The sequence below is a fragment of the Symphalangus syndactylus genome, chromosome 8 (genome assembly GCF_028878055.3).
Source record: "Symphalangus syndactylus isolate Jambi chromosome 8, NHGRI_mSymSyn1-v2.1_pri, whole genome shotgun sequence".
Taxonomy (NCBI): domain Eukaryota; kingdom Metazoa; phylum Chordata; class Mammalia; order Primates; family Hylobatidae; genus Symphalangus; species Symphalangus syndactylus.
Genome location: NC_072430.2, coordinates 48,111,772 through 48,138,379, shown reverse-complemented (window position 1 = coordinate 48,138,379; position 26,608 = coordinate 48,111,772). Strand labels below are relative to the sequence as shown.

The 26,608-nt window shown below is 49.6% G+C and overlaps 1 protein-coding gene across 20 annotated transcripts in view; it reads right to left on the bottom strand.

Annotated features, from left to right (window-relative positions):
• The window catches only part of ACTN1 (actinin alpha 1), a 106,076-nt gene that overhangs the window by 31,611 nt on the left and 47,857 nt on the right, over window positions 1–26,608 (bottom strand). For 16 of the 20 annotated variants that reach the window (XM_055289029.2, XM_055289025.2, XM_055289026.2 and 13 more), the window contains exons 2-6: window positions 20,591–20,705; window positions 16,039–16,158; window positions 7,180–7,266; window positions 4,976–5,063; window positions 4,345–4,423 (exon numbers count right to left, since the gene is read on the bottom strand). The exons of 1 other annotated variant lie outside the window; for it this stretch is intronic. In XM_055289029.2, the coding sequence (XP_055145004.1) occupies window positions 4,345–4,423; window positions 4,976–5,063; window positions 7,180–7,266; window positions 16,039–16,158; window positions 20,591–20,705 (489 nt within the window). Of the gene's footprint in view, window positions 1–4,344; window positions 4,424–4,975; window positions 5,064–7,179; window positions 7,267–16,038; window positions 16,159–20,590; window positions 20,706–21,277; window positions 21,332–26,608 lie in introns of those variants that run through there. 3 more of the 20 variants (XM_063644364.1, XM_063644367.1, XM_063644368.1) reach the window with 1 other exon arrangement.

The following is a 26,608-nucleotide window of genomic DNA, read 5'->3' as shown; positions in this document are numbered from 1 at the left end:
ATTCGGAGCAGGAGCCTCTCTGGTGCTCACATTCCATGAAATTTGGGGGCTCCTTTAAATAGCCACAGCTTTGGACTATTCTGGCTTCTGCTACCTTCTCAAGAACACTTAGCAGGGATTGGCAAGGATGTTGAGAAGCTGTAATCCTTGTGCGATGAATGCAACATAAACGTAGGTGGAATGTCAAATGCTGTGAGAACAGGATGGTGGTTCCTCAAAAAATTCAACATGGGATTACATGGTCCCACAATTCCACTTGTGGGGAGATACTCAAAAGAATTGAAAGCAGGTTCTCAAAGAGATCTTTATACCTCCATTGTTCACAGCAGCATTATTCACAGTAGCCAAGAGGTGGAAGCAACTCAAGTACCCATTGATGGATGAACAGATGAGCAGAACGTGGTGACACGTACAATGGAATATTATTCAGCCTCAACAAGGAAGGAAATTCTGACACATGCTGCAACATGGATGAACTCTGAGAATGTTATGCTAAGTGAAATAAGCCAGACACAAAAGGACACAGGCCAGGTGCGGTGGCTCACGTGTGTAATCCCAGTACTTTGGGAGGCCGAGGTGGGCGGATTGTTTGAGGTCAGGAGCTCGTGACTAGCCTGGCCAACATGGTGACACCCCGTGTCTGCTAAAAATACAAAAATTAGCTGGGTGTGGTGGCACATCCCAGCTACTCAGGAGGCTGAGGCAGGAGAATTACTTGAACCCGGGAGGCACAGGTTGCAGTGAGCCAAGATCGCACTGCTGCACTCCAGCCTGGGCAACAGAGCAAGACCTTGTCTCAAAAAAAAAAAAAAAAAAAAAAAAAAAAAGGCAAACACTATATGGCTTCATTGTTATGAGGTTCCCAGACAGAAAGCAGAATGGTAGCAGCCAGAGGCCGGGTGGGGGGCAGGAAAGAATGGGGAATTACCGTTTAATGGGTACAGACTTTCAGTTTTGCAAGAAAACAGTTCTGGAGATGGATGGTAGGAATAGTTGTACAATAATGTGAGTGTACACAATACCCCTGAACAGTAAGTGTATTTAAAAATGGTTAAAGTGGTAAATTTTGTTTTATATATTTTACCACAGTTATAAGTTTTTAATGCAGAGGGTAAAAAACCTTAGTGGAAGAGTTTCTGGCTGGGCCCTTCTCCTCTATTCTTGGTTCCCCAGACTAACCTAAAGCAAGCTGGTTGTGTCGGCCCAGGACTCAGTTTCCCTGTTTGCTAAAGGGAGAAGTATACGGTAACAAAAAGATAAATATATCATCCGGGATGTTTTCAGGAGGAAATTGCTCTAAACAGAGAAGGTGGGGTTCCTCTGGGAAAGTCTCCAACAGCAGCCAGGAGGGTGAACACTGCCAAGTAGTCAAGGTCATTCCCATCCAGGGCCTTGAGCAGCAGCTGCCAGTGCTCAGGTCCAGGTGCACACACACCCACCCCACGTGAGTCCCAGGGACCCCAGGCCCCATGTCCACCCATGGCTGCTGCAGGAAGGAAGAGCTTCCCAGTCGGAGCCCCTCAGCCCTCTGTCCCTATTCCTCAGCACCAGTTGGTCTCACAACCTCCTTGTCCTCTGGAAGGATGTTCCTGGTTCACTGGGCTCAGGTGTGTGCTAGGATTTGGGCTGGATTTTACTGATGATGATACTGAATTAAAAAGAGTGGAAGCCAGGTGTGGTGGCTGTGCCTGTAATCCCAGCTACTTGGGTGGCTGAGGCAGGAGGGTCACATTGAGGCCAGAAGTTCGAGACCAGCCTGGGCAATATAGTGAGACTTCATCTCTACAAAAAAATTACAATTAAAAAACAGAAGTGGGCTGGGTGCGGTGGCTCATGCCTGTAATCCCAGCACTTTGGGAGGCCGAGGTGGGCGAATCACCCGAGATCAGGAGTTCAAGACCAGACTGGCCAACATGGTGAAATCCTGTCTCTACTAAAAATACAAAAATTAGCCTGGGTGCCTGTAATCCCAGCTACTCAGGAGGCTGAGGCAGGAGAATCGCTTGAATCTGGGAGGCAGAGGTTGTAGTGAGCCAAGATCATGCCACTGCACTCCAGCCTGGGTGACAGAGCAAGACTCTGTCTCAAAAAAAAAAAAAAAAAAAAAAAAAGAGCTGGGCATGGTGGCTCATGCCTGTAATCCCAGCACTTTGGGAGGCTGAGGCGGGTGGATCACCTGAAGTCAGGAGTTCAAGACCAGCCTGACCAACATGGTGAAATCCCTTCTCCACTAAAAATATAAAAATTAGCCAGGCGTGCTGGCATGCGCCTGTAATCCCAGCTACTGAGGAGGCTGAGGCAGGAGAATTGCCTGAACCCAGGAGGCGGAGGTTGCAGTGAGTGGAGATCACGCCATTGCACTCCAGCCTGGGCAACAATAGTGAAACTCTGTCTCAAAAAAAAAAAAAAACAAACACACAGAAGGGGAGGCAGAGACAGCAAAACAGGGAGAAACTGGCAGAGATAAATAAAAAGACAGAGAGGGACAGTGTGTGGGAGGGCGCTAACTGGGTATCAGAAAGAACCCCTGGACTTTCACCTCCTAAATGGCTGATGCTTCCAAATCCTTCAGAATAAGGGAGGGGGTTCTAGAGCCGCGGTCAGCACAGATCCCTTTAGTGGGGATGTCCAACAGCTGTGGATGAACTGGCCACTGACGCCCCAGTATACCCAAGCAGGGACAGAGATACGTGCACACCTGTCACCAAAGCCCATCAGCTGAATAGGAAGTGGTGACGCTGCCTTCAAAAGAAAAAACTGCCACCTCTAGGATATTCCCCCTTGGCCGCGTTTGATTTGGCCACACAACTTTCCAGCAGGACAGGAAGGTTTTCTTTTTATTTTTTCCTTGCAAAGCAGCTGAGGAGGTGGGCCAAGGATCCTCTTCCCCCAGGAGGTTAGCTGGGGAAGGGCTGGCCCCTGCTGTGGCTCCTCTCCTTCAGCAGATGGGCCCTTCCAGTGGGCAGAGGCCTTAGCCTCAAGCTTCAGGTGACGGGACAGTGCGTGTGGGGTGGGGGTGGGACGGGGCACGGTGCAGGGAAGTGGGTAGGAATCTGCTCCTTTCCTCCTTCGAGATCCTTTTTGGCAGCTTGCTATCCACCCGCCCGAAACAAAGGGCCTGCCACCACCATGGGTTGCACAGCAGCTCCTGCCCCAGCAATATTAAACCTCTCCTGGCCACTGAGAAGCAAAACGCCCTTCCTGGAGGCCCAGGCAAGGCAAGAGCTACACTGAACACTGTGTTCTCCAGCGTCAAGGTGAAGTAGAGACACACAAGTCCAGCCGCTCCTTGAAGCCTCCCTTGCCAAGAGATCTCAGCACAGATAGGCGACATTCCAACCCCAACTCCAGGTCACCAATTCGGGGTGTGGGAAGGGTCTTTCCCTGGATGGCCATGCCATGTGGCCTCTTGGCACCAAGATGGACCAAGAGGGAACCTGGAGAGTATGGTCAGAGGGTCCAGGAGGGAACCTGGAGAGTGTGGTCAGAGGGTCCAGGAGGGAACCTGGAGAGTATGGTCAGAGGGTCCAGGAGGGAACCTGGAGAGTGTGGTCAGAGGGTCCAGGAGGGAACCTGGAGAGTGTGGTCAGAGGGTCCAGGAGGGAACCTGGAGAGTGTGGTCAGAGGGTCCAGGAGGGAACCTGGAGAGTGTGGTCAGAGGGTCCAGGAGGGAACCTGGAGAGTGTGGTCAGAGGGTCCAGGACAGGCTTCTCCAAGGTCCAGGGCAGTGTCGTCCAACCAGCTCAGACACTGAGAACCACCATGAGGCTAGATACACAGCTCCCACTCCCGCATCTGTCCCCACTCCACACACCCGCTCAAGAAAAATCACTGCAGCTTCATGCTGAAGGCGGGAGTGAAACCAAAAGAAATTCCCCCAGCCAAACTTGAGCAATAAAGGAAACCAAATCCATGGGTGGGATAAGCAGCCCAAGACCACACAGCAGGTCAAAGGACAAGGCGGGGATTAACCATCTCTTAGAATATGCGATGTTTTCGATTATGAAAATAGTGTCTCCTCTTTACAAATCCCAGAAAAACAGAAGGGAGAAGCATCATGTATCATTCCATCCCTCTGACAAAGCTGCTGTCACAGCTGTGATATTTTCCTGGTGAGCTGTGTATGTGTGCAAGTACACACACACCACGCACAAGGGTAATGAAGTTGCCCTAACAGGGAAGGTGTTTTCTCTTCACTTTCAGTTGGGGCTCTGTCTGACTATTCTAAGAGGCCAACACTGCTCAAGTTGGACCATGGACTGTCACAACAAGGGTCCTAGTCCTGCTCTTTTCCCACCCCACCTGCCAGGGACCCAAAACGGGTGGTCAGGTGGGCACACATACCTTCCGCAGCTTCCCGTAGTCAATCAGCTCGGGCCGGTGTCGGTGGATCAAGGCACAGAAGCCGAGGCCGTCCTTCCAGCTGTCCGGGGAAAAGAAGGGGCAGGCTGGTAAATGAGGCTGAACAGATGGGCAACCAGGGCAAAGCAGGGGCCTCCTGGACTCCAGAGAGATGAACACATAGGGCTTTCCGGGGCAGGAGTTAGAAGACAGGACGGGAAGGGACATTTCTTCCTGCCACAAATTCCAGGCACTAGGGTCAAGATTTTGTGGGGGGGTTGGCAAGTTGAGATAAACCCACCATATCCGGCCCTACCCCCAACCAAGGCCTATGACCCTAGTCTGATGTTTCAGAGCCCTGGGCTGGGACTTCCTGGACAATTTCCTTGGGGGTGTTCCCAGTAGCAAAAGCATCAACCAAAGTTATATTAGGCAGCAGCCCCGTCTAAGACACTGCAGGGAGAGAGACGGGGATTCAGAGGGATGGCAACATCCCCTTCCCAAGGAAAGCTTCTTCTTCCCCCAACGGTCTCCACTTTGTTCTAAAGCTGAGACTGACCCAGCCAAGGGGGTCTGGGAGCTCCCGGGGGAGGCAGCCTGGTTCTGCGAGAGCTCCTCAGCCCCCAGCACTCACCTTATGTGGAAGTTCTGGATGTTGACGTTTTTGTAAGGAGCTGTCTTTCTCTGACACCACAGGAGCAGACCTTCCTTGGCTGAAGTCTCTGTGGGGAAGGGGACGGGCAGCGAGGTCAGAGGGCTGACTCGGTGGAGGGAGGGATGCCGGCCCACAGGAGGCCCCACTGTGACCCCTTGATGCCAACCCTGCAGCTACTGAAGGAGGAGCCCTGGCCGTCAAGTCTATTCCCTTGACAAAGTTTGAGAAGTTATTTGAGAAACAGAAAAAGCAAGCTGGGAAGCTTTTCAGAGCTAGTCGTATTACACATGTAAATTTTGAGACAACAGCTTTTCAAACTTCAAGAATTATCTCCCCCTACTCTCTTTTATTCAAAGAAATGGTAATGATACAAAATAAGTCGGCAACCTCTATCAGGTTGGGGAGGAAGGTTTGATTGATCTGGGAAATCTACACATCCAGGGGACTCCAGACAGGGGATCTCACAGCGTGAGGAGTACACACAGCTAAGTGAGAAGAAAGCATTAGGACTCCTAGACAAATTTTGTTTTTATCTAAAAAATAAGGTTTCCTTACATTTACTGCAGGGATCAATACTGCTGCCCTCTGTGTGTGAAGCAGCCACGTGTCTGTGAGGTTAGGCAGGCAACTGAGGGGGCTCACGGAGCTCCCAGCACAGAAGAAAGACTGCAAACCACACTACCCCCCTGCTAGGCTTTGGCTGTGTCCCCGCCCAAATCTCATCTTGAATTGTAGCTCCCATAATTCCCACGTGTTGTGGGAGAGAGCTGGTGGGAGATGATTGAGTTGTGGGCGTGGTTTCCCTCATACTGTTCTCGTGGTAGTGAATAAGTCTCACGAGATCTGATGGTTTTCCAAGGGGAAACCCCTTTCACTTGACTCTCATTCTCTGCCTGCTGCCATGTAAGAGGTCCCTTTGCTCTCCCTTGCTCTTCTGCAATGACTGTGAGGCCTCCCCAGCCATGTGGAACTGTGAGTCCATTAAACCTCCTTTTATTTATAAATTACCCAGTCTCGGGTATGTCCTTACCAGCAGCGTGAAAACGGACTAATATACCCCTGTGTTCGTGCCTGTGAATTGGAGGTTAAGGTACTCAGTGGACTGTGTTCATGAATGATCTCATTTATTTTCAACACACAGAATGGACTTTAAAATGACATTCAAGGGTTCCTACAAAGACCATAACCACCTAAGCAAAAGCAGACAATTTAAAAATTGGAAAAGCTAATACTTCTACTTAGCTTAAGCTCTTCGTCAGCTAAATCACAAGAGTAACACAATGATGACTTCAGAGCTGACAAGAAGTCCACCCGAAAGAATCAACATCATCAAGAAGGCTATTTGAGAAATGGATTTACATCCACTATCATTAACAAGAACCACACCCCAGGTGACTACTATCACCCTCTTTCCAATCACTTCAACCCTAAATACCAAGTACCCATAAATCGAACTTGGACCTCCGCATTGCTGTATCACAGAGTGTCACACCAAGTTCTCCATCACAAAGCAATTGAATTGAATCCACGTTGTTTTCATTAAGAAATTCCTTTGATTAAAAACGTTTATGATGTCTATGCCATTAAAACAAATATTTTTAAAATATTATCTCCATCTCATCTTGTAAAAGTTTGTTTCAGTATGTGTGTTTTATCACATGCACAGCAATACACAAATATTATTATGCAAGATAAATACAGGCATAGCAGACATAAAGCTCAAAAACTGCCCGAGTGTGGAATCAAGTGAATAGATCACTTCTCCAGACCATGGCGGCCCTTGCAGATCTGTGAAGTGGCCACTAGAGGGTGCTAGGGGAGCAAAGTGGGGGACGGCGTTAGCGCCCCTCCTGGCACTTCCTCCCAGCCGCTATTTCCCCACCCTTTCAGATTAACAACCCAAGAGCCAGGTGGGTTTTCCAATATACTTCCCCATGGCAGCCTTGGGCTTTCCCAAAGTGGGGAGTTTCCCTGGGGCCAACACGCCTATGAGAATCAGAATGGCAAATAGTTCTTTTTTCCACATTGACTGGAAGAGAGGGCTGATGCCCAATAAATGAGCAAGAAGCCCAGGACAGGGCCCCTGATCAACGTCCACTGCCCTGGGTGCGGGAGTTCTCCAGGCTAAGCCCAGGGAGGGAGACGAGGTGGTGACGACAGGATGGAACAAAGCGGAAACCCACCTTCCACGGAGATGTCCTGGATGGCAAAGCGCAGGATGATGGTCCAGATCATGCCCAGGGTCATCTTCACATTCCCATCCACGATTTCTACAGAAACAGCAGCAGCATGCATCAGAAAGGGCCTCAGCGGGGACAGAATTAACACTCCCTCAGCACCCACAGCACCCCACACTAGGAATCAAAGACTCCAGAGCTCTACTTCTACAGGGAAACAGGATTTTTGCTTGGTTTTGAGACAGGGTTTTCGCTCTGTCACCCAAGCTAGCGTGCAGTGGTGCAATCATGGCTCACTTGCAGCCTCCAAATCCTGGGCTCAAGTGATCCTCCCATCTCAGCTTCCTGGGTAGCTGGGACTACAGATAGGCCACCACACCCGGCTAGTTTTTTCATTTTTTGTAGAGACAGGGTCTTACAATATTGCCCAGGCTGGTCTCAAACTCCTGGGTTCAAACGATCCTCCCAAAGTGCTGGAATTACAGGCATGAGCTACCATGCCTGGCCTGGATGTTTCTTAAAGTTAATGCAATAAACTGTGACAGGTGCTGGAAGAGAAGTCTATTTGGGGCACAAAAAAAGGGTGTAATCAATCCTAGTTGGAGACAGTGGGTACATCAAGGAAGGCCACAGAGAAGGGGGCATTTGAAATCCTGATCTGTGTTCCCAGCCTGATGAAGAAGAGGGAAGGATTTCTAAGCAATCACAAATGTTCTGGCAATTCTGTGAGCTGGGGCTCTCTGGGCAATCACAGCTCTCAAAATAGCCACCCGCACGTGGAAAAACAGTGGAATCAAGAGAAAGTCACAAACTTAAAGTTTTGTAAATTGCCATCTTGAACTGTCTACTGACTCAACCTCACAATGCCATTAGTTTGGGTATTAAAACAGATGTTTTTTTAAAAAAATCAAACAATAGCTTCAAGATCACAGCTAAGAGATAACCCAATACATTTAGTCTAAGCAGCACCTTTTAGAGTTTTAGAATCTACAAGTTCTATGAAGTAGATTTTCTTTTTTTCTGTACCAGGCCTAATGGCAGGGAATACAACATAAATAAGCCCTATTTTAAGGAGCCCAATACATGGAGCAATTCATGGTCTTGTGGTTGAACAAGTGATATTCAAATGTAGATTCCACACCCCCTCATCACCTGCTTCCAGACCAGGAGATAGTAATCCGGCCCATGGTAAGACACGCTCAGTTAAGAGTAAGGTACCCAAAGAATATCTTTTTTTTTTCCTACCTGCAACATTAATTTTAGGGGAGACCCAATAGAACCATGAGAAGGATCAATTTCTAGGGAGTCCTGACCCTACTAGGACTTGCATCCCACAAACCCCCGAAACAAGAGTGGATTTCCATTAAGGACCGTATACTCTAACATCTTAGCCCCTTTCCCAAAAGTGAGAGCAAAACTGTATGCTGCTCCAAGACCAGCAGCGTGTAGTCCATGGAGTGGTGCTTGGCCACAGCCACCTCCCAGGGGAGCGGGTAACCTCCTGAGTCTGCATGGGATGCTGAGCAAAGGAAGAAGTGTTCACTTTGGACATGGAATAGGATGTAACCCTTCTTGCAAGCAGGGAAGTAAAAATGCCCCTCCCAGAGCCCCAGACACCAGGGGGGCACAGTCCCACATCCAAACGCTTGGGTTGGAGAGAAACAGAGAGCTGTAGCAGCATGCAACCCCTTTTGCTACCAAGCATAACAGCCAGCCAGCATTTTGCAGTCCACATTGTGGGGAGGTAGTACTACTCATTAAGAATCAACTCATAGACCTGGCACAGTGGCTTAAGACTGTACTCCCAACACTTTGGGAGGCCAAGACAGGTGGATTGCTTGAACCCAGGCATTCAAGACCAGCCTGGGCAACATGACAAAACCCCATCTCTACAAAAATACAAAAATTAAACAGGCATGGTAGTGCCTGTAGTCCCAGCTACTCAGGCTTGGGGAGGATTGCTTGAGCCAAGGCAGAGGCTGCAGTGAGCTGTGACTCCATCCTGGGCAACAAAGCGAAACCCTCTCTAAACAAATAAATAAATAAAATAAAAAAGTAAAGGAATCGGCTCATAAAGCTTTGATATTTTTAAAAATGCACGTTCATTTGTTATTTCCAATGGTTTAAAGAGTTCATCTAAATTGAAAAGACAAAAATACTAAACTCTCAATAAATAGGCAAAAGACAAAAAAATCATAAAACATGAAATACAAATAACCAATTCATAAGAATGTTCAATCTCACTTGTAATCAAAGAAATAAGATCATCTTCCCAGCTATTAAATTAGCAAAGTTAAAAAACAAAGTTAGGCTGGGCGAAGTAGCTCATGCCTTTAATCCTAGCACTTTGGGAGGCCAAGGTGGGAGGATCGCTTGAGCCCAGGAGTTCAAGACAAGCCTGGGCAACACAGGAGACCTTGTCTCTGCAAAAAAATGAAAAAATTAGCCAGGTGCAGCAGTGCACACCTGTAGTCCTAGCTTCTCGGGAGGCTGAGGCAGGAGGACTGGGGACTGAGCCCAGGAGCTCAAGGTTGCAGTGAGCTGTGATAGCACCGCTGCACTCCAACCTAAGCAACAAGTCGAGACGCTGTCTCTTAAAAACAAAACAAAACAAACAAACAAAAAAACCCAAAGTTGAAAAACCACACGCCTTGATGTCAGCAAGGCCACCACACTAGAAGTGTAAATTGGTTTAAAAAACAATAATAATAATTTCTGGGAAATTAATCAATTAATCTGGGAAATAATTTGGCCACAAGGAGCATGCATGTTAAAGTTGCTCAGCTTTTTGGCAGTATAATTCTATCTCCAGGAATCTATCCCTAGCCAATGAAAGGAAATGCAGAGTAAGGTTCCTGTATGAATGCACTTGCTGCGAGGCCATTTATCACACCCCGTACTAGAAACCTCACAAATGTACACAGTACACAGAATGACCAAGTAAATCCCCAGACCTCATATCACCCTCTGCTAAAAACCTCCACAGCTTCCCACCTCCTGAGAGTCAAAGCCAGTGGCCAGAGAGCCCCTCGTGGTCTGGCTGCCTTGCCTGGGCCTCTGGTTCCCCCTCCTCCCCCTGCTCCTCCTTCGCCTCCTTCCCCTCCTTCTCCTTCCCCTCCCCCCTGCTCAGGCCTCCCTGCAGCTCCCCTTCCCTAGATACCCACGTGGCCTGTCCCTGCCTCCTGCCAGTTTCACTCACACATCCCTGTCTCATGGACACCTCCCTTGACCACCCAAGTTCCTCCCTGCTTTGGTTTTCTCCATCTGACAGGTGTACCTGCATATTTTCTCTCTTTCTCCTCTAGAATGTAAGCCCCTTGAGGGTAAGAATACTTCCTGTTTCGCATCACTGCTTACAGTCCAGTATGAAGCCTGGCACAGACAAATCCCCCATCAGCATCTGCTGAGTGAATGAACGAGTGAACAAACACTAACCACAAGTGGGGAAATGGGCAGAGCTAACACAGGCCTGCCATTGGCCCCCTGAGAACACAGTGGGCCTCAGTCTCTTCCAGGGCACGGCCCAGGCCTGGGACGAAGTATGACAAACAGATGATGAGGCCAGATGCAGTGGCTCACACCTGTAATCCCAGCACTTTGGGAGGCCAAGGTAGGACAGATCACTTGAGGTCAGGAGTTCAAGACCAGCCTGGCCAACATGGCGAAACCCCGTCTCTATTAAAACAGAAATTAGGCAGATGTGGTAGCACGTGCCTGTAATCCCAGCTACTCGTGAGGCTGAGGCAGGAGAATCGCTTTAATCCGGGAGGCAGAGGTTGCAGTAAGCTGAGATTGTGCCACTGCACTCCAGCCTGAGCAAGAGAGGGAGACTCGTCTCAAAAAAACAAAACAAAAAAGACAATGAACGCAGACATTAATGATTACATCATGAGTGCTTAATAACTTAGAAAAATTTTTTAACATGGAAAGTGGGAAAAGCAGGTAAAAAATTTCATAAACAGTGTTTAAAATACAAGGGAAAAATTTTTTAAGCCTAGAAAAAAGCTCTGAGCAGTAATCCCATGGTTTGGCCTTCCTAGGAGTGGGGCTGCAATGCTAGCCCTCCCTTGGTCCCCCACATGCTGCCCCACTCTGTGACGGCCAAACTCCAGGGCCTCCCACTGGCCCTGAGCTCAGTGCCTGCAGATCTGCGCTCTTGGAGCCCTCCCAGAGGGACTGGGAGAGGCAGGTGGCTTCTTTTTTGGGTCTTGCCTACTTATTTATTCCTCTTCTCCTTCCCCAGAAACTCCCCAGAGAATTTTGCTTACTGAATTCTCATTCACACCAAAGGCATAGTTTCCACTCCAGAAAACAGAGGCGCCAAGCACGAGCAGATAGAGTAGGATGTGCTTAATTAGCAGCCCATGCACGCCCAGCCCCAGTTCCCACCTGACTCCCATCCCATCCACTCTCCTTCCCCTTCCCTGGCATGACAGGTCCTGTATTCTGGGCCTCCGGCTTCTCAACGTTTGCAGCAGGGATGCCTCATCTCGCAGGCAGCTTTGTGTCAGGGACTGCTTAGAAGGCTGAGCCCAAAGGGAGGGTTCCAAGGCCACAACTGGGCTTCGTGGAAAAACCTCGATGACAGATTAACAGCGTCTGCCCTTCCCAGTCTACAGCGAGCTATGAAGCTGCTCACATCTCCTGTTTACTGGGAGCATGTTTCTCCCTCCTTCTCTCTCCAGGGACACCGTCGTCTGTTCAGTATTCAGATGGCAGAATGAATGCTGCAGAAATTCCATGTGACAGAAACTAGAACCCCAGGAGCCACCACCTCCCAGACCAATGCTGAGGTATGGCATCTACTGCCCCCTCCATCCTAAAGATACATGCTACCTCACTGAGACCACCTCCATGCTCACAGCACCCAAACACTCAGGCTCCACCTGCCCAAAGACCTTAAAATACAAAATCCTTTTTGAGTTCTCTCCCCTGGTTAACTACATTCCAACCACTCACCCAGGCCAATTCCATGAAGTCTAGGCATTCCAGAACCAAATATCGTAGGGGAGACCTTAAGGATCTGCTCTAACCTCCCCCTTATGTGTGGAAGCTCCTTGTCTCCAGCCTCCATGTGCACACCTTCAGGGACAGGGAACTCGTAACCCTCCCAGAGCCCCGGCTCCATTTCCCAAGGCTCCCAGAGTCCACTTACCTACAGGGTACCTATTCTGGGCCTGGTTCTGCCCTTCGGAGTCAGCCAGAGGTCTTAGTCCTTGCACTGCATGATAATCCTTCAAAGACTTTGGTGGGGGGTGAGGGGTGTCCCTGCTGGGCCTGGTCTCCACAGTCACAGCCTTCAGCAGCCCAGGATGGACAACCTGCAACGTTCCCCCACCCTCCTTCCAGGAGAGCTCATTCCATGTGATCTGCCTATCACCTTTTATTTTATAATCTACATCAATAAACTCCATTTCACTTTTAAAAGCACACAAAACGCCATTTGCTGCCTGATCTAGTTTCTTGGCTCAGCAGAGTGGCCACTGTGGCATAATCTTGGTGCTCAGCCTGATGGGAGTGGATGATTTCAGTCCTGGAAGCCGCAGCTGAAAACACTGGCTCCTCAGGGCAGGGAGAAGGTAAAGAACATCTCACTTTAAAGGGGCTTTTCGTCCGGGCGTGGTGGCTCGCGCCTGTAATCCCAGCATTTTGGGAGGCTGAGGCTGGCGGATCATTTGAAGTCAGGAGTTCAAGACCAGCCTGGCCAACATAGTGAAATCCCATCTGTACTAAAAATACAAAAATTAGCCAGGCATGGTGGCACGAACCTGTAATCCCAGCTACTTGGAAGGCTGAAGCAGAAGAATCACTTGAGCCTGGGAGGCGGAGGTTGCAGTGAGCCAAGATCGTGCCATTGCACTCTAGTCTGGGCGACAGAGTGAGACCCTGTCTCAAAAAATAAAAAATAAAAGAGCCTTTTCAAAATCTTTAGAGAAGCTAGGCCTGTGTCAAAGAAAATGGGAAAACTGAGGCTACCAGGTGAATGACCTTCCCAGCACAGCAGCAGCAGTGAGATGAGAGTTCACGCCAGTGTTCCTCTCACTCCTCACCCCTGAGGCCAGCATGGCAGGGGCAGGCTTGATATGCCATCTCAGTACTGAAGACAATTCGACGTGAAAGTTCTGGCCGGGCGCAGTGGCTCACGCCTGTAATCCCAGCACTTTGGGAAGCTGAGGCGCGTGGATCACGAGGTCAGGAGATCGAGACCATCCTGGTTAACACGGTGAAACCCCGTCTCTACTAAAAATATTAAAAAAAAATTAGCCGGGCGTGGTGGCGGGCGCCTGTAGTCCCAGCTACTTGGGAGGCTGAGGCAGGAGAATGGTGTCAACCTGGGAGGCAGAGCTTGCAGAGTCAAGATCACCCCACTGCACTCCAGCCTGGGCAACAGAGTGAGACTCTGACTCCAAAAAAAAAGAAGAAGTTTTCAGATCTCAGGCCGGGCACGGTGGCTCACACCTGTAATCTCAACACTTTGGGAGGCTGAGGCGGGCAGATCATAAGGTCAGGAGATCGAGACCATCCTGGCTAGCACAGTGAAATCCCATCTCTACTAAAAAAAAAAAAAAAAAAAAAACCAGAAAAGAAAGTTCTGTCCTGGGCCCCGACCAGGGAGGCAGCACTGCCGACAGTGACAGGAAGAGGGAGGCCTCAGCTCTGGAGCCTAACTCTGGATCTGCCACATAGAAGCAGTCTGGCTCAGAGCCTGGGCTCAACTGATGACACTCTTCCACTCTAGCAACTTTCCTGAGCCTCAGTTTCCTTAACTGTAAAACGTGGCTCGTGATACCCATCCTACGAGCCCATCGTGAGGGTAGCAGGAGATGACCCATGTAAAGCATCCTGTCTAGCAACCCAGAGCTGGTACTCGGTGAGTGTTATTCTCTTCCACCTTCCCCTTCCCTGCCCTCCTCCCCTTTGGTAGAGGCTTTAAAGAAAAAAATAAGTTTTTTTTTTAATTTAGTTGCCAAATTTTTCTTTTCAAAAAATCTGGATTTCTGGCTTCTTTTGAAAAACTGGAAGATCTAGCAGCACTGGATCCACACAGCAGCAACTTCTTACATCCACAAGGTGCCCATCCCGCTTAGGACATGACTCTCCAGCTTGCCACAGTCCCTACGCACCCCTGCCACCGACCCCTGAACCACTTCACAAATTCTCTACACTTCCCTGCCCCGGGGGCATCCGAGCCTGCACCAACCACCTGGGTGACTTTCTTTGGCTTCCCACGCCTGCTTAGTTATAACTTTTTCTGCCAAGTCTTGAATTGCTCCCTAATAAAACAAACTGTTCTTTTCTTATTATAAGGCAGAGAACATCTTCCTAATCACAAAGCAGAGTATACTGCTATATGTAAATCCTTTGAACATTTATTGAGCACCTACTGTGTGCATCATGCTGCTAGGAGCTGCGGCCACAGGATGTAGAAACCATGGTTTCTGCCTTTGAGAGGCTCACAGCTGGTGGGGGAGATGCTGGAATCCATAAGGCACCTCCCGTGACCACCTTGGGCACTGGCCTGAATTCCAGATAAGGCAGAGGTGAGCAAACTTTTTCTGTAGAGGGCCTGATAAGAAATGTTTCTGGCTCTATGGTCCATATAAGCTCTGTAGCAACTACTCAACTCTGCCATTGCAGCACAAAAGCCACTGATGATACATTAACACGGGTGTGCTGTGTTCCAATATTTCCAAAAATCCGAGTCAGCCGGACTCGACCCCATGCACTGCAGTATGCTGAGCCTGTGTTAAAGTTCTCCATTTGATGTATCAACATAATAGCCCTCCATTTCTAGAAGACAGGGGACTGTAAGCTTCAACCAGAGAAGAGATCTGCGCCTATGGACTTACCAGGAGCAAGACCCCTGCCCCCTCCAAGGAAAGGCCACTCTCTGAGGGCATTTCTGTGGTGTCACGAAGACATGCGTTTGAGTTCTGGCTTTGCCACTTACTGATGGCGGAACCTTGAGGAAGTAACGTAATCTCTTTAAGCATCTGTTTTCTTATGGCAAAATCAGGATAATTAATTCTTAGAGCTACCTCATAGGGTTGTTGTGAGGATTAAGTATATGCCACAGAGTGAGCAATCCATTCTCACAGCCACGGTGTGTCTTGAATGAGTGAGATTCGTTCATCTTTAGGTCTCTGACATCACGCAGCAGGTGTCCCATAAATACTTGCTAAATCCATGGTCACAGGACTGAAGGGGCCTGGACAGAACATTTTCTGCCCACCCTAAACAACCCACTCTCAATTTTTCAGAGCCACCACCATGCACACAAGAAATTGCACTACCTTCTTTTAATCATTAAGGACATGCTAATAGCTTTTTTGATAAGTGTTTCTCAGTAAAAGTTAAAGAGTTAGGAAGCTACACTGCAGGGAAATGCTATTAAAAATGTTCCTAGAGGCTTCTGGACTTCAGTCTTCCCAGGGCCCCAGGGAGTCTCAGGGCAGCGTCCAGCCTCCACCAGCCTGTGTGTGCATAACCTTTCCAGCCCGTGTCTGCATACCCTTTCCAGCCCACACACAAATCCTCTGCTCCAGGCAACACCGTCAGGCCTCTGGAATGGGGAGGTGGCATGCCACACACACAGGACCCCACAGAGCAAGGATGTGGCTAAGCAGGTACGGGCATGGGAACAGGGGGTCTAAGTCCTTGGTTTTGGGCAGGGCTGAGACTAGAAGAAAAGTGCTGTTGCAATACGAAGCATCCACAGACGACCAGAGGGGGGTGTTGGGGACCCACTGCCCAATGCCCCTAAGTGATGCATGGGCCCAGGAGGCAGCACAAAAAAGGCCAAGAGAACTAGGGGGACAAAGAAAATCAGACTCCTTGGGGCCACCAGAGGTAGGCCTTACTCACCTTCGGCTCCGATGGACACCAGTTTGACGCCTTTGCTGGCTATGAAATCCAGGGCCTTGTTGACGTTGGAGATCTTGTGCACCCTCATCTTGCCTCGCTCTGGCTTGGCCAAGCGTTCACCTGTTTGGATGAAGAGGGAGGAAAAGGAAGGTGAGACGCTATGAGCCAGGGGCCAGAGCTACTACCACTACACCCTCATCCAAAGCACAGCTTAGCTAGGCAGGAGCGTGTGCATGTGTGCACGTGTGTGTGCGCTCACACGCCGCTCAGGGGCTGGAGAATGTCACCCTGGCAGGGAATGAGAGGGAGAATCTACCCTGCCTCTTCTTTCTTCCACTTCTCAGGTGGAAACCTGCTTGCACCCACTCAACATTTATTTATCGAGCCCCTACTGCATGCCAGGGATTTGGCTGGGTGCTAGGAATAGGGGGGTGAACAAAACAGTTTCTTGCCTTTATGTAATTATAGTCCAGTAGGAGAGACAGACCTTAAATAGAGAAACACAAATAAATATGTACAATGAACAAATACAAAGAAAGATCCATGCTCTTCAAAAGAGGAGGAGGAAGAGGAAGGATGAACTGAGGAGTGGTCAGGAAAGGTCTGAGTCTTTGCAGCCAGGCAAACAAAGCAAGGAATGATGATCAAGGAAGAAGGAACAGAACATGCAAAGGCCCTGAACTCCTTCTAGCCTTCCCTTTGCCCTGGGAGGAGGGTATAGGTCACTCAAGTATTATGGACTTCCCTGGTGTTTAAATGGAGTTGCCTATAGCAGCCCATCCCCATTTGAGAACCATAGTTCCTGTCCTATTATGCTGCCTCCTGTGGGCACCCGGGGCTCAGCTCCAGGTCAACCCTCCACCCCCCCACCTCCAGATTCCACACAGTCGCTTCTGCTGCTCAGGTTTCAAGGTCAGAACCTTTGAGAAAATAAAGGTAGAGGAGCTGGTTCTCCAAATACCCCATTAACAGCACTTTTATTCCAGAACAAAGAGCATCCAGGGGCCTCCTGAAATGATCTGAGAATTTTCTAAGTGCAGCATATAGCCATATCTAGGGAAGGGGTATATAGCTTTCAGGGTCTCTAAGGGGCCAAGGACCCCAAAAGGCTGAGAACCACCATCGCAGAGCCTGGAACTCAGGCTCCTTGTGCCTGCCCTGATCTCCTGACCAGCCCCACTGTCTCCCCAGCAGGTCGACAGTCTGGCTGTGAGGGCTCCAGGGACCAGCCATGGGGATTCTGGGCCAGGCCCACCCTGTCAGAGCAGCATCTCTCCAGGTGGCCTCCCAGCAGCCTGCTAGCTTCTGGAAGACAACAGACTTCCTGCCACAGATGGGATCTGGCTGTCAGCTCCCAGGGAAGCACAGCTGCTTTTTAAATTAAATCAAGACTTTCCACTTGGGGCCCTCCCAAGGCTTTGGCTGCAGCCCAGCAAGGTACCCCAGTATTTCCTGTCTGGGGGGAGATGGCACAGAGGCTCCCTCCCCACAGGATGGATACAGGCAGCACCACGTCCCTCCCTGGAAGGCTGCTCCTGCTACGGCCCCAGCCCTTGGGGCCTGTCCAGCTAAGCAGAGCGCCCCAGCCATTCAGCAGCTGTGCACACTGGCTGGAAGGGGGCTTCTGCAAAGGACAGTGGAGGAGGCAAGGGTTAAACACGGGAGAATGGAAAAAGCTTCCCAGGCCTGGGCCAGTGGTTCTCAAACGTCAGTCAGCACAAAATCACCTGGAAAACTTGCTAATCTGTGGCTGTCCAGCCCGTTTCCCCCTCTCACTAAGTTTGTGATTAGCAGGGCTGGGGTAAGGTTTGGAAATCTGCATTCTGACAGGCAATCCTGCCGATTCTGGTGTGGGTAGTCCAAGGACCACACTTCGAGAACCTCTGTAGGCAGCATACCCCTCCTTCTCCTCATCCTGGGGCACCCTACCCATCTCCAACGATGATCAGGAGAAAAAGGTATCCCAGCATTTCCTGTCCAGGGGAGAACAGATCATTTCACAGAACAGATCTTCCCCAACCCTGGGAAAGAGACACGTGCTTCACAGAAGTGCACAGGTCCCCTGGGCACAGGTCAGACCTATGCAGCAGGAACACACTGGGTATCATGTGGACAAGCCCGGCTCTGGGCACTCAGTCGTTCTAATGTTCCCGGAGCACCACCTACATGTCTGGTGCTGTTCTAAGCACCTGAGACACAGAGAGAAAATGGCCTGCCCCAAGGAGCTCAGTGTGGAGCAGAGAAGGAAACAAGCGAAACGAAAATGATTACACTTTGTGATAAAAGACACAGCAGAGGAATTAATGGGGTATTATAGGTGCTGGGGATCTGGGCGGGTTGGGGGGTGGTGCCGGCAGGGCACAGTCCACTCAGATTAGGGGAGAGACGAAGGGTGAAGCTTTCTTGAAGGACACCCTCAAGCTGCATTTTGAAGAATGATAAATAGTAAGGCCAGGTTTGTTTAAAACTGGGGAAGGGTAGTGGAGGAGGTAGGAAGCAGGGACATTCTAAAAGGCAGTTAGAGGCCAGGCATGGTGGCTCATACCTGCAATCCCAGCACTTTGGGAGGCTGAGGTGGGAGGATCACCTGAGGTCAGGAGTTCAATACCAGCCTGGCCAACATGGTGGAACCCCATCTCAAAGAAAAAAAGAAAATAAATAAATAAATAAATAAATAAATAAATAAATAAAGGCAGAGGAAAACAGCATGGTGGCTCCTCAAAAAATTAAACAGAGAATTCCCATGTGACCTAGCAGTTCCACTTTGGGGAATATACAAAAAAAGAACTGCAAGAGGGATTTAAAAAATATTTTGTACACCCATGTCCCAGCATTATTCACAATACCCAAAAGGTAGAAACAATCCAAGTGTCCACCGACAGGAGAATGAACAAAATGTGGGGAGCCATTTTATAGCTGTAGGTCGTACATACAATGGAATATGATTCAGCCATAAAAAGGAAAGGGATGGCGGCACATGCTCCAACATGGATGAACCGTGAAGACATAGTAAGTGAAATAAACCAGTGTCGCAAAAGGAGAAATACTGTATGATTCCACTCATACAAGGTATACCTAGAGTAGTCAAATCAGGGGAGGGCCGGGGGGAGCGGGGAGCTAGTGTTTAACAGGTGTAGGGTGTCAGTTTGAGACGATAAAGAGCCCTGAAGATGGACGGTGTTAATGGCTGCATAACCGTCAGTGCATGCACTTAATAGCGCTGAACTGCACCCTTTAAAATGGCTAAAATGATACATTTTTTGTTATATATTATTTTACCACACACACAGGTTTTATCTGAAAGTAGAAAAACTACTTTTAAAAAAAAAAGGGCAGTTACAGCCTGTGCAAAGGCACAGGAAACAGAAAGTGCATGTCATCTGGGGAGAGCTGCACATTCCCCCTGCCCCCACCCCTCAACCGGCAGAGGATCGAAGGTCTGATACCTTTTTGGGAATAGTTAGTTGAAAACAAAGCAGGTGCCAGCTCATGCAGGATTCCATAAGCTATGCTAAGGAATGTGGCCTGCAGGCTCAAAGCCCTGGAGAGGCACTGCAGGCTGAGGGCTGTGAGCAGGGAACAGTGTGACCATATTTGGACTGACTGTCAGACGAGCCCTCTGGCTACAGCGACAGGGGTGGACTGCCAGGAGGAGCTGGGGTAAAGGCCTTTGTGGGATCATCTAGGTGAGAGATGACACAGGCCACACTGACACCACAACAGTAGAGGTTAAAAGAAAGATTGAGAAGAAGGAATCAGAATGAACAGAACATCAGTAACAACTTGCAAAGAAGAGCTATCTATGATCCCAGCTTGGGTGCAGAAGAAGAAGACTGGGAGGGAAAAGAGGTTTGCTAGGGCAGAAGTCACAAGCACAGAGTTTTGGACATGCTGAGAGGACTGTGTGGGACATTGGGGTGGAGATGCCCAGCGAGGTTCAGAATTTGAGTGGTGGCTTGAGGGAGAGGCCTGGGCTGGGATTAGATCTAAGGCTCACCAGCATCAAGGTGAAGAGAGTAGCTAACACGGCCCAGTGTATCAACCAAGGCTAGACTCACGGGACTCCCACCCTTTAAGGGATGGTGGCAGAAAGGCATTCATAAGCAGGATGAGATGTGTGTTCCAGTAGAGCTGCGGGAAAACCAGGGGCTGGGGAATGGCCTAGGTCACATGGCCTAGGTCACCTAGGTCACACAGGTAGATAAGTAGTAATGGAGACAAGATTTGGAGAAGTGACCCATGGTTAACATTCTTGGCCACAGAATCCTGGCACTGAGGAAGAGAAGGAACCTCAGTTCCTTCAAACCCTCCCTTTTTTTTTTTTTTTTTTTTTTTTTTAACAAACAAGGATGCTGAAACAGATGTCCAAGGCACCTGGATGGCTGGCAGCAGAACCAGAACTCAGACCCACACTCCTAGGATGAATTCATACATGTCATCCCCAACTTGTTTCAAGAGACCAAAACCAGCTGCGCTCATGGGCAGAGCAGATGCCAAGGTGTCAGGCAGCACCAATAGACAGTATCTCGTCCTGGGCCAGGGTCCGCCTCACCTGAGATGACCTCCAGCAGCAGCATGAGCTTCAGGCCATCCCGGAAGTCCTCTTCGATGTTCTCGATCTGTGTCCCCGCCTTCCGGAGGTGGGAGTTACACCATGCCGTGAATGTCTGGGCAGAGAGAAGAAGGGCAAGTGGTCAGGGGGCTGGTGTTGTCACCCTCATTGGACAAGCCATTTAATGGTACCAGGGGGTGGGCGGTGGACACCTACTCAGCAGAGCCTCTCAACACAGTTGCCCCACCATGGTCTCATTCACTGCATCAACCAAGCACTGAGCTACCCACAGGGCAGCAGCCAAGGGACCCTACACGGAGCCTGCTACATGGGTGGGAGCAAGCAGGATAGATGAAGCAACAAATTCCCTTAACATCCGCCTCCCAGCCCTCTCTCAAAGACATCATGCCCACTCACATTTGAAAATGCCACAATTCCATTCTTACAAGTTACCTCTTAAGTTATAAGACTTCATTTCAATCTTCACAGTTTTAAGACAGAGTAACCCCGAAGGAACATATTAAGCCCTGTTGATACCTTAGGGTAAATTAGTATATTAAATCCTTTCTCACTTGGCAGCCAGCTAAGAGAAAGGAGTAATAAGTTTCGCTGAGAACAGAATTCAGATACAGGGTGTCAGGATAAGGGAGAAGAAGAGTAAGCACCCCAATGTGTATCTGTGTGTGCTTTGGGTGGGGATAGGGGCACCTTAAGCTGCAAAAGCATGAGGAGTTCCAGAAAGGGAATGTAAGGAGGTTAAATCAAAGACCATCAGCTTCATAGTTACTTCTCTATTAAGCAGATCATGATCAGGTGAGGCAGCAACTAAGCCATCCTGTGCCAACAGCACCACCTGGTGGCTCAAACAGGAACAGGGTGTCTCAACAAACATGAGAAACAAAAGCATGCATCGCAGTTTTACATGTCTATCTAAAACAGGTGTCTCTCTCCAGCTGTCTCCAGTCTGTGGCAACCAGAGAGAAGAGCTCACTTGCTTTAGATCTAAACCATTCATTGGCAACTCTAGACTTCTCTGCACCAAATGGCACTACCAATTACATGGGGCTCACCCAACACCAGAGCCATTCAGCTCTCTTCCCACCTGCCCTGCAAAATTCAAAGGGTGGGCAGTGTATCATTCATGTGACAGTAGGAGCCACACTAGAAATACTCTTCCTCATGGGAAAGGTCACAGCTTCATACTCCCCACCCCCTTCCTCCTGCCCTGGGGAACTCCAAAGCTGAAGTGGCAATGAGTGGACAGGAAGGGGGAAGAACATCACACCAGCGAGTATCAGGGGAAAAGAAATAGCTGCTTAGATTTAGGAGCAAAAGTTGAAGAGCCTATGAGCAAGAAGGGAACGGGGGACAGAAGCTATCACTCCACACAGGCAGGGAGAAAGAGACAGCCTTATGATACCCTGTAACTTTGGGTTTAATTTTTCAATCATGTCTCACTAGTAACTTACCAATACGGAATACCTCTCTCTCCCTGCAAACATACCTCCACTCTGCAGGCCAGCCTACTCCCATGATGAAGAGAAATGGAGTATTGTGCTATCCCAGAGCTTTGGGAAGACTGGCACACAGATGGACAGGGAACAGGGGACATACACTGACTTCCAATGTCCTCTCTATCTTGCTTAACTCACTCATCTTTCAAGACTGGGTAGAGATATCACGTCCTCCAGGGAGCCTTCCTGATAGCCACCTGCTATGTCTGGGCAGGAGACACACTCACAGCACCCTGCATCCACCCATTATGCCTAGCCACTTGTCAGCTCCACACCCCCAGCCTGGGAGCTCCTGGAGGTAGAAACTCAATGTTCACCTTTATATCCCAGAGACCCAGGGCACAGAGTCAGGGACACAGCAGTGAACTAAACAGCAAAAGTCCCTGCCTCTGTGCAGCAGACATTCTAGTGGACATAAGAATTGGGCAGCCAGGTGAAGGAACAAGTGGGGAACTGGATACAAAGCTGAGAGGGTCCTGGGAGATCCAACTGCACCTTGTGGGTGAGGCTGAATGCTCTCAGGGCAGGGGGTGATGGGACAAACAGTGCTCTTAGGGACCCTCTGGACGCAGAAGACAGCTCGGAGGAAAGAGGACGCAACAGGAGAGGGAATCGTATGTACCAAGCATCCTTCCTCTGGTGCTGGCACTGCAGGAGATGAGAGGGCCTTTAGCCTTTATCCTTATTTTAACTTCTTTTTATTGATAGAAAAATATTAAAGGATTTTTAACTCTTTAAAACAAATATAATTTATTTTGGTTTTGCACATTCTCTTCCAGCTGACACTGGTCTGCCCAGTGTCTTCAAGCTGTGTGTTCACTCTTGAGTGTGTGTTGACACTGGGGTGGGTGGTCTTTTCTCATTTATCACCATCTTGGCCATCCCCAGCACCCACTCCCAGGACCCCAGCACTGAACCTTCAGCCTAAGGTTTTCTATTCCCTTGAGGGGAACTGTGTCAGCCCCAGCAACTCGAAGGGACGTTTTCAGGTCCAATGTGGTCCTAGCAGGCACTGCCCTGCGCCCGCCGGCCCAGCTGGGGGCTGTAAATTCTCACTTTTTACTACCCAGTCGTAGAGGGGGTTGGGATGAGATAAAGGAGGAAGAGGCTGCTGTCGTAAAAAGACACTGCTTTTGAAAGAGGAAAAGCGCCGTTGAAAGCAGCCAGCCCCCTTTCCTGGAGAAGCCAGGCTCAGCCCTGGGAAACAAAACACACCTGCGTTTGCTCGGGTCTCCTGGACAAAGCCCTGGAACGTGGCTTTACTAAAACCCCCAATCCTCAGAGGCCGCGTAGATTATTGCCTTGAAGGGGGCTCTGAGCACCTCTCAAACTGGAAAGTTTCCCCAACAAGCAGCAGCCACCGCAAAGTTTAGGCAAGAGGAGGAAACGGTGGGGGTGACCCGGTGATCAACAACATGCACTTCAGGACGCATCAGAGCTGGGTTCAGTTCTCAGATCCACTATTTACTGGCTGTGTGGCCTTCAGATTAACCTTCCTAAACTTCAGTTCCCTTCGCAGTAAAACAGGGATAGTAACAGCGCTTCATTAAAGTTAAAAAGATTAACTAAAAAATACCCGTAAAAAACTTGCCATTTAGTAAGTACTCAGTGAACAGTGGGGAGGAGGAAGAGGACTAGCTCCCTGCAAATGTTCCCAGGACCAGGTCTCAGAGGACTTGCTCTTGCTCCTCTGCACTCCCACCCCACATCCTCTCCCTGCCCCCAGCCACCAAACTCTCCTGTGGTAAGTCCCACCCCGCCACACACTGTACTATTTCCAAGACAACATGCGAGCTCTTTTTTGAACCGGTGCTGGTGTGTTCGTGGGAGAGGGCTGGAACTGTGGTGCGTTCGTGGGAGAGGGCTGGAACTGTGGTGCGTTCGTGGGAGAGGGCTGGAACTGTGGTGCGTTCGTGGGAGAGGGCTGGAACTGTGGTGCGTTCGTGGGAGAGGGCTGGAACTGTGGTGCGTTCGTGGGAGAGGGCTGGAACTGTGGCGTGGGTGCAGAAAACCAGGGATTTTGACAGTGGCCTTGTGCACCTCCGCAGAGGAGGTCTGATGGCTGAACGCACACCATACAACTACATCCTCCCCTCCAGCCTGGGGCAGCCTTGGTCTTGAGGCTCAAGCTCCAGTATGAGGGGGTGGCACCTGCTCCTTAGCAGTGCTCCAGGGGTCCAGCAAGGACGGAAAGGTCAAAGCCACAGGAAAGGCCCATGCTAGAGACCCACAGCCCCAAGACCTCCAGCCTGGATGCCCGGCAAGGTGGGGAGTGCTACCCCAGCAGGTTTATGGCCCAGCTGCATTCACACAAAGGGTACAGGGCCATGTTACTACCTCAGCCCGACCAAGTCTTGCCCTATCTGGCCTCCCCTCACCCCAAGAGCCATCTTCAAGTCACCTCCTTGGGCCATACTCAGGCTCACAGCCTGACAAAGGAGACCTGGGATGGCAGGTCTTCAGTGGATACACTCCGTTCCAGAAATGGCTTCAGGGATGCCGAGAGGTCCCAGGAAAAGTCCTTGAGACCAAGGACCACGCTGGGACATTCCCGCAGAGCAGCGGCAATGGCCTGTTCCCCTCTCAGCAGCCCTATCTGCACTCCACCTGCCCCGGCCCTGCACAGTCTCTGAGGACCCACGACAGAGGGAGGGGCTGCAAAACAGCCTGGACCCCTGCTCAGCCTCTCACTGACCTCGAAGCCACTGCCCACGTCTAATCCAGTTTAAAGGTGGTTTGAGGAGGTGAAGAGTGCAACTGTCCAGCCCTGTAGTTCAGGGTTGCAAAGTGGGACCTCGCCAGGTGCCAACAGAGGGGCCCCAGCCCAGGCCAGGAGCAATGGAGCTGGCCATGGAGACAGAATCAGATTGTCCACCTTCTGTACAGGTCTCACAGACTTGCTCTCACAGATTCCGCTAACATCTTTTCGTCATATCTTTCACAACTATCATGTTGATATACTTCCTTTAAAATGTGTTGGAAAGGAATATAGCTTTTGAGAACGTGCCTTCCCTGCCCCCAAGCTCAGACACACTGCAATGTGACTTTAGCCACAACAGGCCTCTTTGAGCCTCAGTTTTCACGTCTGTAAAATGGGGGACAATAGCATCTCCCAGGCATGACTGAGAGGAATACCCTTATTCAGTAAATAATATTAGCATAGTAATGTTAATTTATGTGAATAATGACAATATAGTATCAATGTGTCTGAAATGTAGTAAGTGTGCACAAAGTGGTAGTTCCTACCGTCATCATCACTGACTGAATTTCAGATTCTAAAAGGATGTCTGAAAATCACACTCTGCAAGGAGCTGGGGTACAGAAGATTACCCCAGAAGCATGAGTTAGGGGATGAGCTTTTACAATCAAGCATCCTTCATACCCTTGGTCATGGGGGGAGGGAGAGGTAAATCACAAGACCCTAAAGAAGGAGGACCACGGGATTCACTTGGATCACTCTGCAGAAAAGTATCCATGGGAATGCAAGGATTTAGTCACTCTAAAGAAGACTGCAAATCCAGGCCTATCAGCTTCTAGCAGGTGGTAAACCCTGGACAAGTGACTTGACATGGTTATGCCTTAAGGCACCATCTGTAAAATGGGGGTAGTAATAGCACCTACCCAGGGGATTATTGGAGGAGTCAATGAGACAGTCCACTTAAAACACTAAAAATTATAGCAACTGCAATAATTATCCATTGTTACTATTGCCACCACAATTGAGGGTATAATTATTATAAGTTTATGCTGTTAACACACCTCATAAAAGGTTAGAGCTAGAAGAGGTGTTAGGCACCATCCAAGTCAAACCTTGACTTTACAACTAAGGATACACACCAGAGAGGGTAAGAGGCTTTCCCCAGCCCACAAGGCTGGCTTATATTCACAACCCAACCTCCCAACTCCTCCAGCCCCTCACACTTTCTGCTCCACCTGAATGATGTGGATTTCAGGTACAGGCGTGGGTGGGTGCTGGAAGGGAACAGCAGAACCAAGGCTGAGATTCTCAATGGCCAAACAGGTAAGCTGAATCTCATAGGGTGTCACTGAAAATGGGTCACTGTGAAATGAAAACACCAACCAGATGAAATCCAGGGGACTGCAGCCAGCATTGGCACAGAGAGTCTGAGTGGATGGAACATCAGCAGAGTTGGCAGAAGATGGGCAGACCCTCTGGGGCAGCCTGGCAGACAGAGGCAGAGCCCAGGGAGAGACAGGTGTTGCCAAGAGGCAAGAGAGATCATTCCACATGGTAAGCAGACCAGACAGCCCTTTGAGGGGAACTTTGGGAACTGGGGCTCTACGACCAGGAGGAGAGATGAGATGGCTGAGGGATTCACTGCAAATATCTAAAGATCCTTCCATGAATGAGTGAGTAAACTTGCTGGGTACAGACCAGGCAGAACAGGCCAGTGGTGAGGAGTGGTGAGGAATGTGGATTCTACGGCAAGATGGACCTGGATCCAGTGAGTGACCTTGTGCAGGTGACTTGACTTCTCCAAGC